This window comes from Crassostrea angulata, chromosome 4, assembly GCF_025612915.1.
Source record: "Crassostrea angulata isolate pt1a10 chromosome 4, ASM2561291v2, whole genome shotgun sequence".
NCBI lineage: Eukaryota > Metazoa > Mollusca > Bivalvia > Ostreida > Ostreidae > Magallana > Magallana angulata.
The window spans coordinates 32,229,265-32,243,313 of record NC_069114.1 but is presented as its reverse complement, the minus strand read 5'-3'; the positions used below and the strand labels follow the sequence as shown (position 1 = coordinate 32,243,313).

At 33.2% G+C, this 14,049-nt stretch overlaps 1 protein-coding gene across 3 annotated transcripts; it reads right to left on the bottom strand.

Annotated features, from left to right (window-relative positions):
• Positions 1 to 1,829: 1,829 nt before the first annotated feature.
• On the bottom strand, positions 1,830 to 13,850 carry LOC128180506 (steroid 17-alpha-hydroxylase/17,20 lyase-like). 3 transcript variants are annotated; one of them, XM_052848626.1, is made up of 11 exons: positions 13,764 to 13,850; positions 8,190 to 8,364; positions 7,943 to 8,020; positions 7,695 to 7,793; positions 6,193 to 6,286; positions 5,949 to 6,104; positions 5,038 to 5,249; positions 4,688 to 4,816; positions 4,482 to 4,586; positions 2,877 to 3,008; positions 1,830 to 2,604 (listed from the first exon to the last, which is right to left on the bottom strand). In XM_052848626.1, the coding sequence occupies exons 2-11, from the start codon at positions 8,326 to 8,328 to the stop codon at positions 2,246 to 2,248; spliced, it is 1,503 nt and encodes a 500-aa protein (XP_052704586.1). In that variant the 5' UTR covers positions 8,329 to 8,364; positions 13,764 to 13,850; the 3' UTR covers positions 1,830 to 2,245. The 3 variants fall into 3 exon arrangements, with proteins under 3 accessions (XP_052704586.1, XP_052704585.1, XP_052704587.1); XM_052848625.1 differs by lacking the exon at positions 13,764 to 13,850 and adding an exon at positions 9,670 to 9,817; XM_052848627.1 differs by lacking the exon at positions 13,764 to 13,850 and having other exon boundaries at positions 1,831 to 2,604; positions 7,943 to 8,081; positions 8,190 to 8,320.
• Between the last annotated feature and the right edge of the window lie 199 nt (positions 13,851 to 14,049).

Sequence of the window (14,049 nt, the reverse complement as noted above, 5' to 3'; positions counted from 1 at the left end):
CAGGTTACTTAGGACAAGAGGGATCGGCAACTATTGGTCTGAGTAGGTTGTGGTAATTTGATATAACTCGAATTTATTTTTTCTATCCCGTCTTTCAGTTCCTTTGACTTGTGAATTTTAGGAAGTCCAAAAAAATTACTATTCTTTGTTTCAAAGTTGAGCAGATAATCCATTTCTTTTACAGTCAAATGATTTTCAAATTTTTTAGTGAATCGTTTAATTTTGTTCATGGTTTTACTGACTTCACACTCCTCAATTTCTCTGTAGAAATGACCATCGTTGAGCCGAAAGCGCTCTGGATTAAATTTGAGAGAAATGGATTAAATAAATATATTGTATTATCGTCTACTGAAAACCTTTATATATCTATCTATCTATCTATCTATCTATCTATCTATCTATCTATCTATCTATCTATCTATCTATTTATCTATCTATCTGTGTGTGTGTGTGTGTGTGTGTGTGTGTGTGTGTGTGTGTGTGTGTGTGTGTCGAAGTTGAACTCCACTCTCACTGGCATGTATAAATGTATCTCTCTCTCTCTCTCTCTCTCTCTCTCATTTTTAAACTCAAGCCTCTATAAACCGGTAAAAACACTTGAGAGTATACCACTTTCTCTTTTATTTAGGGCAAATAATACGAAAGTCGAAGTTGGAAAAAAAAGTATTAAAAACGTTATCTTACCTCATTGAATTCATTAGCATTTTATTCATTTTTCAACAATGAATATCTTTATCAGAGAAAATGAAATACATAACGTATTCAATTTTTTGTCAAATTGCTATAATAGTTGTACAATTTCTGAACAATGATGGCCTTAATATTACTCTTAATTAATTTCGTAATTTAAGTAAGTATGCTTTATTCAATGTTCCCTTGATGTTTTAATCAGGAAACAAGGAATTAGTCTTTGGGTATTATGGGGTGATCATGTATCGGCGGCAGTGATCAAATCCAATTAAGCCCGAAGGACTTTATGATAGATTTAATCGCGCCCGACCCTATTTGAACATAGGGCTTCACGCCCGACTGTATCTGATTACTTCATAATATCCTTTTCACTTATATTTATTTATTTTTCAGCAATTGTACGATTAGATATAAAAAAAAAGTCTCGACTAAAATATATTGTACTATTTTAGTTATAGGGTAAAACTACCCATATTGCTTAGGTTTGATATAGACAATCTCTAAACCTTTATATATTAATTGAACGGAATTTTCTATTTAGTATGAACTATTACGTTGGACTAACAATTTTATAATTAACATTTTGCTCTTTACGCCAATGTGACAAACATCATGAAAAAAAAGACATTGTCATGTATTGGACCCCTTTGCCTACAACAATCGAAAATCTCATTGATTCAAACATACAGGCCTCGGTGTAAACCGATTTGCTTCTATCATTCATAGAATTCTGCGATTGTTGGTCTTTTTTTTTTATAAAAAACTTCTAGAAATACTTTGTTCGGTTGAGCAAAAACGAAGGAGAACATCACTATTAAATTGCATGCTTTCAATATTTGATCGAATACGATCATATAGAAAAGGATTTTAACGTATCTATTTAAGGAATATTCTATAAAAATCGATCGTTGCTAGAAACTCAAATAATAAAGAGAAGTATGTTTAAAATGAATTGTTGAACTTAAAATTTTTAAACAATTGTTCATAGAAAATGAGCCTGAAGTACATTTATATATTCCAGACAGTAGTGGTCGTTTTAGCGTTTTTCAAATTAAGTTGAAATTATATCAACAAAAAAGGATCCGTTTGTAGATCACTGAAAACGAACATAATGAAAGACGCTACAAACACATTTCTTTTGAAAATACATGTATTGCATATGTAATAATCATCATCCGACATCCTGCAAATCATATACATGTACAACTTTGACATATTTCTACTTTCAAAAGTTGATGATATCATGTTAAGAGGATATAACTTTGTAAGAGAGTGGACTCACAAATTATGATTGGTATACGTATTATATATATAATCATTTCAGAAGTTTCTTGGTCTTCTTATATCTAGGTAAGTCTTATGACCTAACGTTAAAAGAAACTATGTGAAAAGATGATACAAATAATTTTATAATGGGTTGACCAGTATTACACCAGTATTGATATCATAACTATCTCATAAATCCATTTACATCAACTATAATTAATTAACAATTTTTTAAAATTAATTTTTAATTGCAAGATCAATATTACAATAACTGGTCCATAACCAGGTTTCATCTTCCGGCTCTTTCTTTAACCACGATTTTGTAATCAGATGGCAGTTCTACACCAAACCCCTGCATATGACACTCTAAATTTGGCTTCACGCCCTCTGGGAGACTTATTTCAAATCGTTGCAGAAGATTGGCACTCATCAGTAGGAGTTCTGGTTTGGCCAAACTTTCTCCTAAACAAACTCGGTGTCCGGCAGAAAAGGGAAGCCAACTGTCTGGTTTGGCGGGTTTCATTTTGCCGTTTTCATCGAGAAAGCGATGTGGGTCAAATTGTTCTGGGTCCTTCCATTGTTTAGGGTCATGGTTAAGCGCCCAGTAATTGATAAGTACAGTGGTGCCTTTTGGGACATCGTATCCCCCTGAATTAGAATAGAAAATGCTTTATTGCGTGTTTTGAAATTTCAAAGTATTGCGTTTGATTTTAGCTGAAAAATTTAAAATGGAATTCACATTATTAGAAAACAAACATCTTTATTTCAAAAGATCCCTTTATCAAAAAAATTCGAAATGTTGATCATGAAAATAAACAGATATGCCTACATAATTGATCAAAATTGTTTCCAGATCTTAGATAATTCGATATATAAAAAAAATAATAGAATTCAAATGTAAATGATTAATTCTTTCTCACCAACTTGTGAATCGCAGACTGTCATGTGTGGAATCCCAAAACCAATAAAATTTGAAAGTCGCATCGTCTCAAATATACAGGCCTCGGTGTAATCTAAATTGCCTCTGTCCTTCATTGAAAGTTGCCTCGATCCTACAGAAGTTTACAAAGCTTTATATTACTTTTTATGTGTTACATAATTTACTTTCAATTCTATAATTTTACATGTACTGTCATCATAAAATGGCAAATTTTGAGTTGCACGCAATATACTTAAATAGTGTGAACTTCGATTAGATTTTTTTTTCAGAAAATTGATGCCCTACATGTTTCAACATTATACCACAATTAAAGAATCTAAAAATTTGGTAATTTTTATATCATAATTTGCTGAAGCATTGATCTTTTCATTCAAAAGATATTCACAATATAAAAGCACAGCGTGTGTTCTGTGGTGGAGAGTAACGTAAATGCCGAAATTATTCAACCTTCTAAAAGATGACAAGACATAGTCACATACATTTCACTCATTATATTCTTCGACATGTAATCTAAAGACTCCTTCAATGTTTTACACTATATATGCATCAATACTAATATATTAAAATAATAGACTCGAATGTTCGGGCTTTAATACCGATATATCTGAGGAGTGCTATCTTTTGTTTCATATATTTCAAACATCATTGGTACTTGAAGATTACCAATTTGCTTTTATTTTATCTTATTCAAGCTTCGCTAATTAATAATCAAGGAAATTTCCTTAAAAAATTCCGGAAATCATCTGAATTTTTTGGATTTTACAATCTTGCACATGCGCATTACATTCAGGCTAAATTACGAGAGACTCTTTAGTTTATGTTTTTACAATATCACATTTGCATGAATAAACTCAGAAACCATAATACAAATGCTTGTAAAATTTCATTGGAATCATCAAAGAAAATATGGGAGATAACTCTAACACAGTGCATTTACTATAAAAAAATACCCTGAGAGTTTCGAATGTTTCAACACATTGTGTAAATTTGAAGCAAGTAAAAAAAGTTGTTGAAAAAATGTTGAATTCTGCATTACTAGATTTAGACTTTCCGATGAAAGCTATTTACAGCCCAAAATGGTTTGTAATGAATAATTTGACTGGGTTTTTTTCAATGCAACTTTATTTTCTCCAAAATCGTTTTGAAGCAATTCTGCAATTTTCTGCTACATTACGGGTATATATGGGAAGCATTTTAACTGTGGAGAAGATCAACAATATATGGTGTGTCGATGTATCTATTTCGTCCCGATATCACATGCAAAGTCAACCCGTGCTAGAACAGGCCAAAGTCTAGTATCATATATGCATATAGATGCAGACATATTACGATATGCATACATTACCGACAACAGATTCTACCGGTACCTCAAATTTTTTTAAAGGTCCGTGTTCTCTCTGCTCCTGTTTTATAGTTTTGATTTTGAACATTGTTCGTTATCACCACATGTCATGATATATAATTTATACAATATCTTGATTTTTTTTTAAAAATGTAACTTATTATATTCACTGCATTGTAATAAAGATACCACTTCAGTCTTTTACACTATGTATATTCAATATGTATTATAACCATTATTTACCAACAACTCTGTCAATTTCCTCCTGACATTTTGCTTGGGTTTCCGGAAATCGTGTCATGAAATAAACGAACCAGTCCATTGTGTAACGAGTTGTATCTACCCCCGCTAAAGAAAACAATTAAAAGATAATTCAAGTATAAGTTATGATAAAAATCCTTCTAAAGAAAACTCCTTAAACAAAGATTAAAATTAATAAAACAACGAACCAAAGAAGATATCAGATATTGTCTGAACCAGGTGCGTGTCATCCAAGATCTCCAGGGCCGCCTCATTGCCCTCATCCTTCGCTTCCTGTTTGGCGATCAGCATGCTGTCTATAAAGTCCCTGTTGACTCCTGTAATTGATAGTGAAATCTTAATGCAGAGTTTCGTGTGGATGTATATGTAAATATGATATATTTTCATTCAGGCCAACGGAAGTGAAATCTAATTTTTTTTAAATATATATTTTTAATTATATTATTTATACAACTACATTTCGGTTTTTTTTATTGGGGTGAGGGATTGGGGTTTGGAGAGGGATTAAGGAATTTGGTAGAGACTTATGATTTGTCACCTGGCTGGAAAGTTTCTTCGTGTTCTTTGAGTTTCTTTCGGAGGACGTTCAGTATATCTTCTGTCAACACAAGCAATTTCTTCCATTTAGCCGTCGTAAAGATGTTTTTCAAATAGGGAAATAGGTCCTCAAAGAAACCTGAACCAAATTTCTCCAGCAGATCATTGTCTAATTTGATAAATCTTTTCACCTCCGGGTCATCTACAGGACGTCTTATGGAAATAAAAAATATATAAAAAGGTCATAATTTTGTCTATTTTTTTTTCCTTTATAAAATCATTATATATACGATTTTAGTTCATGGACCTTTCAACACAATTGACTTTAAAGTAAATAAAGACATTCCTCTACCGATGTAAAAATTCTTTGGAATTTAAAGAAAGATATTTTCAAAATGATATCTATAATTTTTCTTCGCTCTTTCTGCTTGGTAAAAGTTATGCAAGTTATCTTGCTAAAACAGTCCAGATTATCTCAAACGATAGAAAGAAATACATCGGCGAGAGGCTTATGGAAAATTGGTTAATTTCAATGTTGAACATCCTTTTGCATTTAAGTATTTAACCATTTTAATCAATACAGATAAAGACATGAAGTATGTTCTACAGGAACTTAAGTTATCTGTTACGTTGGATAATTTTTGGACTAACGTTGTCATTATATTAAACATTAAAAACATATTTTATACTACATTTTACAAGGAATTCTATTAAAATGCCAATATGCTAAAATGAAAATATTATAAGTTGATATGTGTATTATACAAAGTTGTTGTATCGACATTTTGGTTGGTTGTTATTTATGCAGGCATTGTCATCCAGTTCTAATTTTTTTTTTACCAAAAATATATATAGAATGAAAAGTTTCATTTTTTCTGTTTGTGTCGAAGCAAAGGGTTTTAGGAGTCTTACTTTTCTCCAAAACATATTGTGTACAGTTGATGAAAAATTATCAGATCCGCGTATTCTTTGAAAACGAACGGTCCCTTCTCTTCAGCCATCTTGTCCAAAAATTTATTCATATTGTCTTGAATCATGTTTTCCAATAAATCCCCCTGAAGATAATTCCTAGAAATTGATTGTAGTTGAATAAAGTAAAATTAGTAATCATTTAAGTCAATATTCATGATATGAAAAAAGTACCGGTGCAACTGACCTTAGGGCCTTTCCGGCTATTTTCCTATGGAATTTCCAGGAAGCTGAATAATTACCCAGGGCGATATCCTTTCCTCCTTCTGTAAACACATCACCTGAAATGACAGTTTTGACATTTGTTTTATACTATTTACATTGGCTTTAAAGAATATTTTTTAAAAAGTCTCAAGTTATAGCACAATTCCACCCTTTCTCCCATATATTTGCTTTTTGAATCATTATTTTTGCCCCAATATTTCATGATTGCTGTGATGTAATTTTTTAACTAAAAAAAGTAATACTCTAAATTCCAATGTATTCAATTAGCAAATAAAATCAATATTAAAGATTATAGAGAAGATAGAGAAGATAATATTTCCTGTGCATTTCTCTAAAGGATGGTGTGAAATACAACCCCCAGTAATTTATTTTTATAGGAATTTCTCTTTATTTTGCAGGTACTTAATTTTTGATATGTTTACTCATATAGAATCCTATTTCTACCCCAAAGAATCAAACATAGGGGAGATATGAATCATTATATAAGGTAAGGATACACTGTTTACATTAATCTTAGTAGATGTTCTGCTCCGGTCATTAAAATTCTAGTACACATGTGTGTCACGTGACATAGATTTCAGTTGGTGCAAAATCAATTATCATTTCAGAGCATAAAACTCATTAATATTTGTAACTCAAATAAACTATCTAGAAATTTAAAATTAGTATAAGCACAAATTAAACATCCCCCACGTAACCTTAGTTCGTTTTTATAATTTACAAAAAAATAAGTATACGCAAGCCTGAAGTGTGACTTAAAATTGTCTTAAGATTTCTACAATGTAACTTTTAAGATTGCATCGTGAAACATAAGTGATAAATCTTATGACTACCGTAAGTCAGATCTTATGACAATCTTAAGATACTAGTATGTCTTATTATAGGTCTTAGGATAGTTTTGTAAAACCCAGCCCTGCAAAATTTAAGCACGCCTCGACAAGCAAACCAAACTGTAACGCTGTTAGTAAAACGATAATAAATGCTTCATATACATATCGATTATTCCACCAAGGTCCAACCATTCTATTCATTTTCATTCACTGAAAGTACAAGTTCACAAACCAGAACGAAATTCACTGTTACAGGGTGTGCATAATCATTGATAATGTGTCAACCTTAACATTAAAAAAAACTATCCAAGCTACAAACACAAATCAGAATATGTCACATTTATTCACTCTTTTCTTTAAAATAATCGAAAGCTTGGTAGATCTCCTATACTTAATTGCATAAAAGGGGCTGTTTTCATTTGTTAAGGGATATCATCCTTTACCCGAAGTTTAGTTATACATGTATGTCATAAAAGTACCATATGTAATTTCTTATGTAAAAATAAAAACTTGTAAAGCAAAAGATAATCTATTATATATATATATAATAATGTATAATTGTTTAATGTAAAAGAAACCCATGCATTAAAATAGGAGGTTCTTTTTTCACTCATGATACAACTGTCACGTATACCTGATGTAATCTGTGGTCTTCCAGCAAAATCGGCCTTTTTCTTTACCATTGCTTCCAGCACAGAGTTGATGTCATTTAGAACAACCCAGGTTTGGGGACCTTTCCAATAAATATAAAGAATACATTTGTAATTCAGAGATGTTATCGATATTAATCCATGCCATTCGTGAAACAGTTCACAATCACAGGCGTGTGTAGGTGTGTGCGTGCGAGTGTGCATATTTGTGAGTGTGGGATTTTATACACACCAACAGACAGCCGGACTATAGGGCCGTATTCCTTTGCAAGCTCTGCGGTTTTTAAGTGAATCTCAGGCGATGAATAAACTAGGAAACGAAACTTCAGTGGTTTTAACGCTAGTTTGTTATTCATGATTCTAAACGTCCTCTATTTTATATACAAATAAAAAGGTACATGGAGCTTATAATAGTTAACGTTGAGATTTATTATGAAAAAATAACTTATCTCTCTAAGTGAAATTAAACACATCGTTACTCTTATAATGCCCAATAAGTGGGATACACCATGGTCCAGGTGGCAGACGATACCGCATCCGTTTGATGACGTAGTACACAAAAAGACCAATGCCCATTCCCACCAAAATGGTCTGGATGTTGACGGACAACTTCAACATGATTGGCTATTTTAATTCCTCTTTTTGTGAGTTATTCTACAAGAAAAAAAAACCCAACTCCTTTTAGTAAGAAATACATACATTTTCGTATAAATTACCTCAGCTGGACAAAGTTGTATCGGCGGCTTTACCTATAATTATGTAGTAGATCTTAGTGAATCCATTAAGCCAAGCATGTCATTGAATAACTGATAATAAGTTAGATTAAAACTAGAAGACTAATTAAATTTGTCTGTATGAAAGGCAGATTTATGGTACGAATAAAAAATACATCCGGATAATTTAGAGTTACTGAACATGGCTGAGGATCGGAAATCGTTAAAATTTTTGGTTGATTATGTGCTCTTTGTAACGTTCAACCAAACTTATATTTGATACTCATATCTTTTGATAAAAAATAATTTAAAATACTGTAATACTATAATTTCTGAAGAAAAAATATTTCATTTTTTCATCAAGCATGTCGTTTGAATTTTTAGATAATATCTTAATCAATTATATTTTAAATATTAGGCAGGTTATAAAATAATTGTCTATTGTGATCGGAACCTTTTTATATGAATTTTAAATTTAGCAAACACGTGTATCTTTCTGTATGTATTATCTACAACGATTGCTTTACGCTTTTTTCAGATTAGCCATTGTTTTTTGCATTGAAAATTGTTTTCTTGCACTGAACAATTCGTTTTCGCACTGAACATTGCTTTTTGCATTGCACAATGCTTTTTAAAATCACATTGGTCAATATTTCAAGAGGTTAAAGATATAATTTCTTCTTGTGTAACCACGAACAGCTGCAAGATTGGGTGACATAAAAGATATTTGTCGTGGTTTGTAACGATAATATACATTTGTTCATAAATTACATGATTGATTTCAGCCTTGAACCGGATCTGTCCCGAATACCACACCTTATTCTTGTATTTATTAATAATGTGAACATAGATTTTTTTTAAAAAATCAAAACGGTACTCGAATTTAACCCTTCACAGCGCAACATATAAGATAACAATTAACATATGTATTTCTAACCCCAAAAGGCCACCGTACATAATATAATCGTAAAAGTAAAGAGTTTTTTTGGAAGCTAATTAACAAATTACGCATCAGTACTACATGTACTAAGTTTAAAATTTTTAGAAATGATATTTTCAGCTATAAAGAATTACAGATGAAATAAAAAAAACTCCAAAATTTCAACTTTAAAGTTCGATTGTTATCACATATACATGTACTTATACAGAGTTCTTCTGTTAAAAGAGATCAATGTTGTCTAAAATAGTCACGATTTTCTCGCCATCTTGAAGCCAAATTTCATGACAGGAGTTCGTGTGTACCTACCTTATCTCTAAATGAAACCTTCGCCTCAAAATACCGTTTGCACAAGGCCTCAAAAACAGTTGAGAGAGGGGTTTTTTGCTGAAAGTGCATGCGCAGAATAAATCTAGAGCATTAACCTAATTTAGCTGAAAATCGAGTACATGTACACCAACAGTTGATAAGAAATATTCAGAGTTTGTGTGTACAGGCACGTAGCATCGTTTTTGAAGGTGGGGGGGGGGGGGCAGATTCGTCCAAAACATCTTGACAAGCAAAAAAAAAAAAACCAAAAAAAAAACATTGTTTCAAATATTCCAAAGACGAATCCGCGAACTGACCATACATGCTTTTGAGTGACTGTGGACAATGAAATTTATATTGGTTATATTGGTTTGAAATAAGATATTTGTACTTGGTTTTCAGTGTCTTTCAGGTCAATTATAATAAAAAAGAAATAAAACACATTTTTACCACTTGCAAAATGATGCATAACTAACATGTAACAAGTACTTAACAAGTACTTTGGGCACACGTTTTTGTGATAATGTATCACCATGGTAAAATTATTTGTCATACTAGTATACTAAACTCATTAGTATAGAGTACTTTCAATGAAAGAAATAATGCCTCTTACCAACACGAGTACTTAGTATCGTTAAACAAGAGGCCCATGGGTCACATTGCTCACCTGAGCAACAATAGACATTATAAAATCAGCTTTACGGAATAATATACAAAAAACAATATTGAAAATGTAGTCTAACAGATCCTGTATATAAAAAATTCAATTTTTTCCCAGGATATTCTGTTTATCATTGATCCCCTTTGTCACAGTATAGTCATTTCACATATTAAGCATTACAGTTCTCAAGAAGATCAAAATCAACTGGGATATAAACCTGCATCAAACTTGTGTCAGCCCAAGAACTGTCCAGAGGCCAAAGTCTAAACAATTTTAAAAAATCAAAAATGTGTCAAAATGCTTGCATATAAGTTAAACCATATATTATAACATTTGAACTTTGGTGAATTTAAACTGTTTTCTTTTGTAAAATTGGACCCTCCACCCCATGTGGCTCCATCCTACTCCTGAAAAATATGATTTTGCTACACAAGTAACAGCTTTTCTGGCCAGTCTTGTTCTGTGCAGAAGATTTAAAATAAAATTTCACTTTATATTCCTATGTAAAAATTTGACCCCCCATTGTGGCCCCACCTTACCCCCAGGGACCATGATTTGAACAAACTTAAATCTACACCATCTGTGGATGCTTTCACACAAGAAGCAGCATATTTGGCCTTATGATTTTTGAGATATAAATTTTGAAAGTTTAACTCTATATACTCCAATGTATAACTTTGACCCCCCCCCCCCCCCATTGTGGCCCCACCTAACCCCGGGGACCATGATTTGAATCTACACTATCTGAGGATGCTTCCACACAAGTTTCAGCTTTTCTGGCCAAATGGTTATTGAGAAGAAGATTTTAAAGATTAACTCTATATACTCCTATGTAAAAATTCGACGCCCCATTGTGGCCCCACCTTACCCCCAGGGACCATGATTTGAACAAACTTGAACTTACACTATCTGAGAATGCTTCCACACAAGTTTCAGCTTTTCTGGCCATATGGGTTTTGAGATATATATTTTTAAAGATTAACTCTATATACTCCTATGTAAAACTTCGACCCCCCCCCCCCATTGTGGTCCCACCTTACCCCTGGGGACCATGATTTGAACAAACTTGAATTTACACTATCTGAGGATGCTTCCACACAAGTATCAGCTTTTCTGGCCAAATGGTTTTTGAGAAGAAGATTTTTAAAGATTAATTCTATATACTTCTATGTAAAACTATAACCCCCCATTGTGGCCCCACCATACCCCCGGGGACCAAGATTTGAACAAACTTGAACTTGAATCTACACTATCTGAGGATGCTTCCACACAAGTATCAGATTTTCTGGCCAAATGGTTTTTGAGAATAATTTTTTAAAAATTTAAGATTAAGATTAAGATTTTTTAAAATTTTCAATAAATCCTAATTATTTCCCTTTACAATAGGGCGTGGCCCTTTATTTTAACTAACTTGAATCCCCTTTACCCAATAATGCTTTGTGCCAAGTTTGGTTGAATTTGGCCAAGTGGTTCAGGAGAAGAAGTCAAAAATGTAAAAAGTTTACAGACAGACAGACGGACGCCGGACATAGAGTGATCAGAAAAGCTCACTTGAGCTTTCAGCTCAGGTGAGCTAAAAACTAATATTTCAAATATTGGAAACCTGTATATAATCTCTTTTTATTCTCAATATTCCTTGGGTTGCTATCTATGGACAAATGAAATAGCCTATTATCGATTGCAAAATCCGACATTCCATTTACACTGAAGTGAACTGACGAGGTAAAAGGAAACATTTTGTGGAACTGCAATGTGATATTACTTGCTTTATTTTCATGATATTCAATGGAAATCGATTTAAAAAATGTATTTATAAGTACTTTCTTGCCAAACAGCGCGTCACGTATGCTAAATAAACATTTCGATTACTAGTATCGATCGTATCTGAACTTAAAATCGCATATATACGAAAGCCCAGAAGGCTAAATCGATATTCGAAATCTGAAATACGATATTCGAAATTCAATATCGAAACTAACCAATCAAATATAATCACCTGTATCCCTGCGAGACCAAACCATTCTAAGATCATTCGTACATGTACTTGTTTATACATGTAGACAAATTTGTGTTAGTTTAACGACTTCTTTCCTCAATAGTTCGCTTTTTACTAGACTTCTAACATTCAACAGGCAGTTTGGAGAGTATTCAAAGAATTTTATCGGACTTTAAGGATGTAAGTAGCGTGCGTTTGATGTGAAAGATTGGTGCGAATGTTTCTTGACTTGTTGCAATACTGCTGTTGTCATAGGCAAAATCCCATCGTGAGCCCTGGACCGGTAAATGTCCTAGTAAAAATAAACTGGCGACTCCAAGAGAATAATGACGTATATCTCCGCTATTTTAAGACCCATCAACTTTAAATTTGGCATTAGTGTACCTCAGACATTACTTTTCAGAAAAATGCATGCATATTGCGAGTGTTTTAAAAATTAATTGATTTATTAGGCTTCTGAAGCGAGCTGGTAGTTTTTATCCGGGTCAGAGTTCGACGGCCGTTATGAACCATTGAAAGGAAAGCAAAGTTAGCAGAGTTAGGGTAAACTATATGTTTAATTAATAAATCCAATTTTTTAGGCGGTTGAATGCTTTTAAAGTCGGATATAATTCCCGAAGCGAGCGACACAAAAACGGCGGCGTAAATCGGAGGTTTTTACAACGCTTGGAACTGTAGCTCTCTGGTTTGTCTATCCGATTTTTTTCAAGCAGAGAGCTACAGATCTGCAGCTAAGTTCGACCCCTTTCTGTATTTATGGTTACATTGAAATTAATGTTAAAACGGGCTTGGCCCCTGTGATTCTATCTGAGGTTCTTGTGGATGGTAACCTAGAGGTATTTGGCCGGGTCCACAGTTTTTGTAGAATATAAAGAATGATTGTCACCATTTTCAGAGCGAAGATGTAAAATACTAGTAAAAAATCGTAATTTAATCTCACGACATACAGAACCCACTCTCCTAGCAGTAAGCTGACCCCGCTCTAACCACTCATCAATCTAGGCAAGACAAAAATCTTGTTTTCAATGACAAACGGTCCCCAGAGCGCTGGCCGCGCACTACACGGTCGTCTGAGATACAAGTGAAATACCGTTAAACGACAATGTGAGAGGATCGGAACGATACGCATTGCATAGAAGCACAAACATTGCAATAACTCTCAAATTGACATATACCTGTCCATAGTGAGGGATATAGATACACATACATCACTGGGAAACTCACTTTATTGGAACTCCACTTCCGCCCCGGCCGGGGCTTGAACTCACGACCTATGGAACCCACTCTCCCAGCAGAGAGTTTCAACTGTTCTAACCACTCGGTTATATATTTACATGTATATAATAAGCACAAACTTTGCAATAACTCTCAAATTGACATATACCTGCCCATAGTGAATGATATTAATAGATATACATAAAGCACAGAGAAATTCACCTTATTGGAGCTCCACCTCAGCCTAGTCTTGTTCAACCAGACGCTCGGCTGTCTCCGTAAATCGAGTCGGGTAAAGTTTGTAACGTCAAATCATATATAATTTCATTGGTTGAACAGGTCGAGACCACTAGATTTTGTGACGTCGGCATAAATTTGCATACAAAATTAGCTATCTGTTTACCTTTATTGACAAACCAATGAGGTGAATGAGATACAAGGCATTGCAGGCTACAAAAGTTTCAGTGTATACAAAGCGTATTGAAATATATTATAATACCATTTTGAA

Coding starts and splice junctions, on each gene's coding strand:
- LOC128180506 (XM_052848626.1), bottom strand. CDS start 8,328: ATGTTGAAGTTGTCCGTCAACATCCAGACCATTTTGGTGGGAATGGGC. Junction 6,287..7,694: donor AAGACCACAGATTACATCAG/GTATACGTGACA, acceptor CTGTCATTTCAG/GTGATGTGTTTACAGAAGGA. Junction 5,250..5,948: donor ACAATATGTTTTGGAGAAAA/GTAAGACTCCTA, acceptor TATTTCCATAAG/ACGTCCTGTAGATGACCCGG.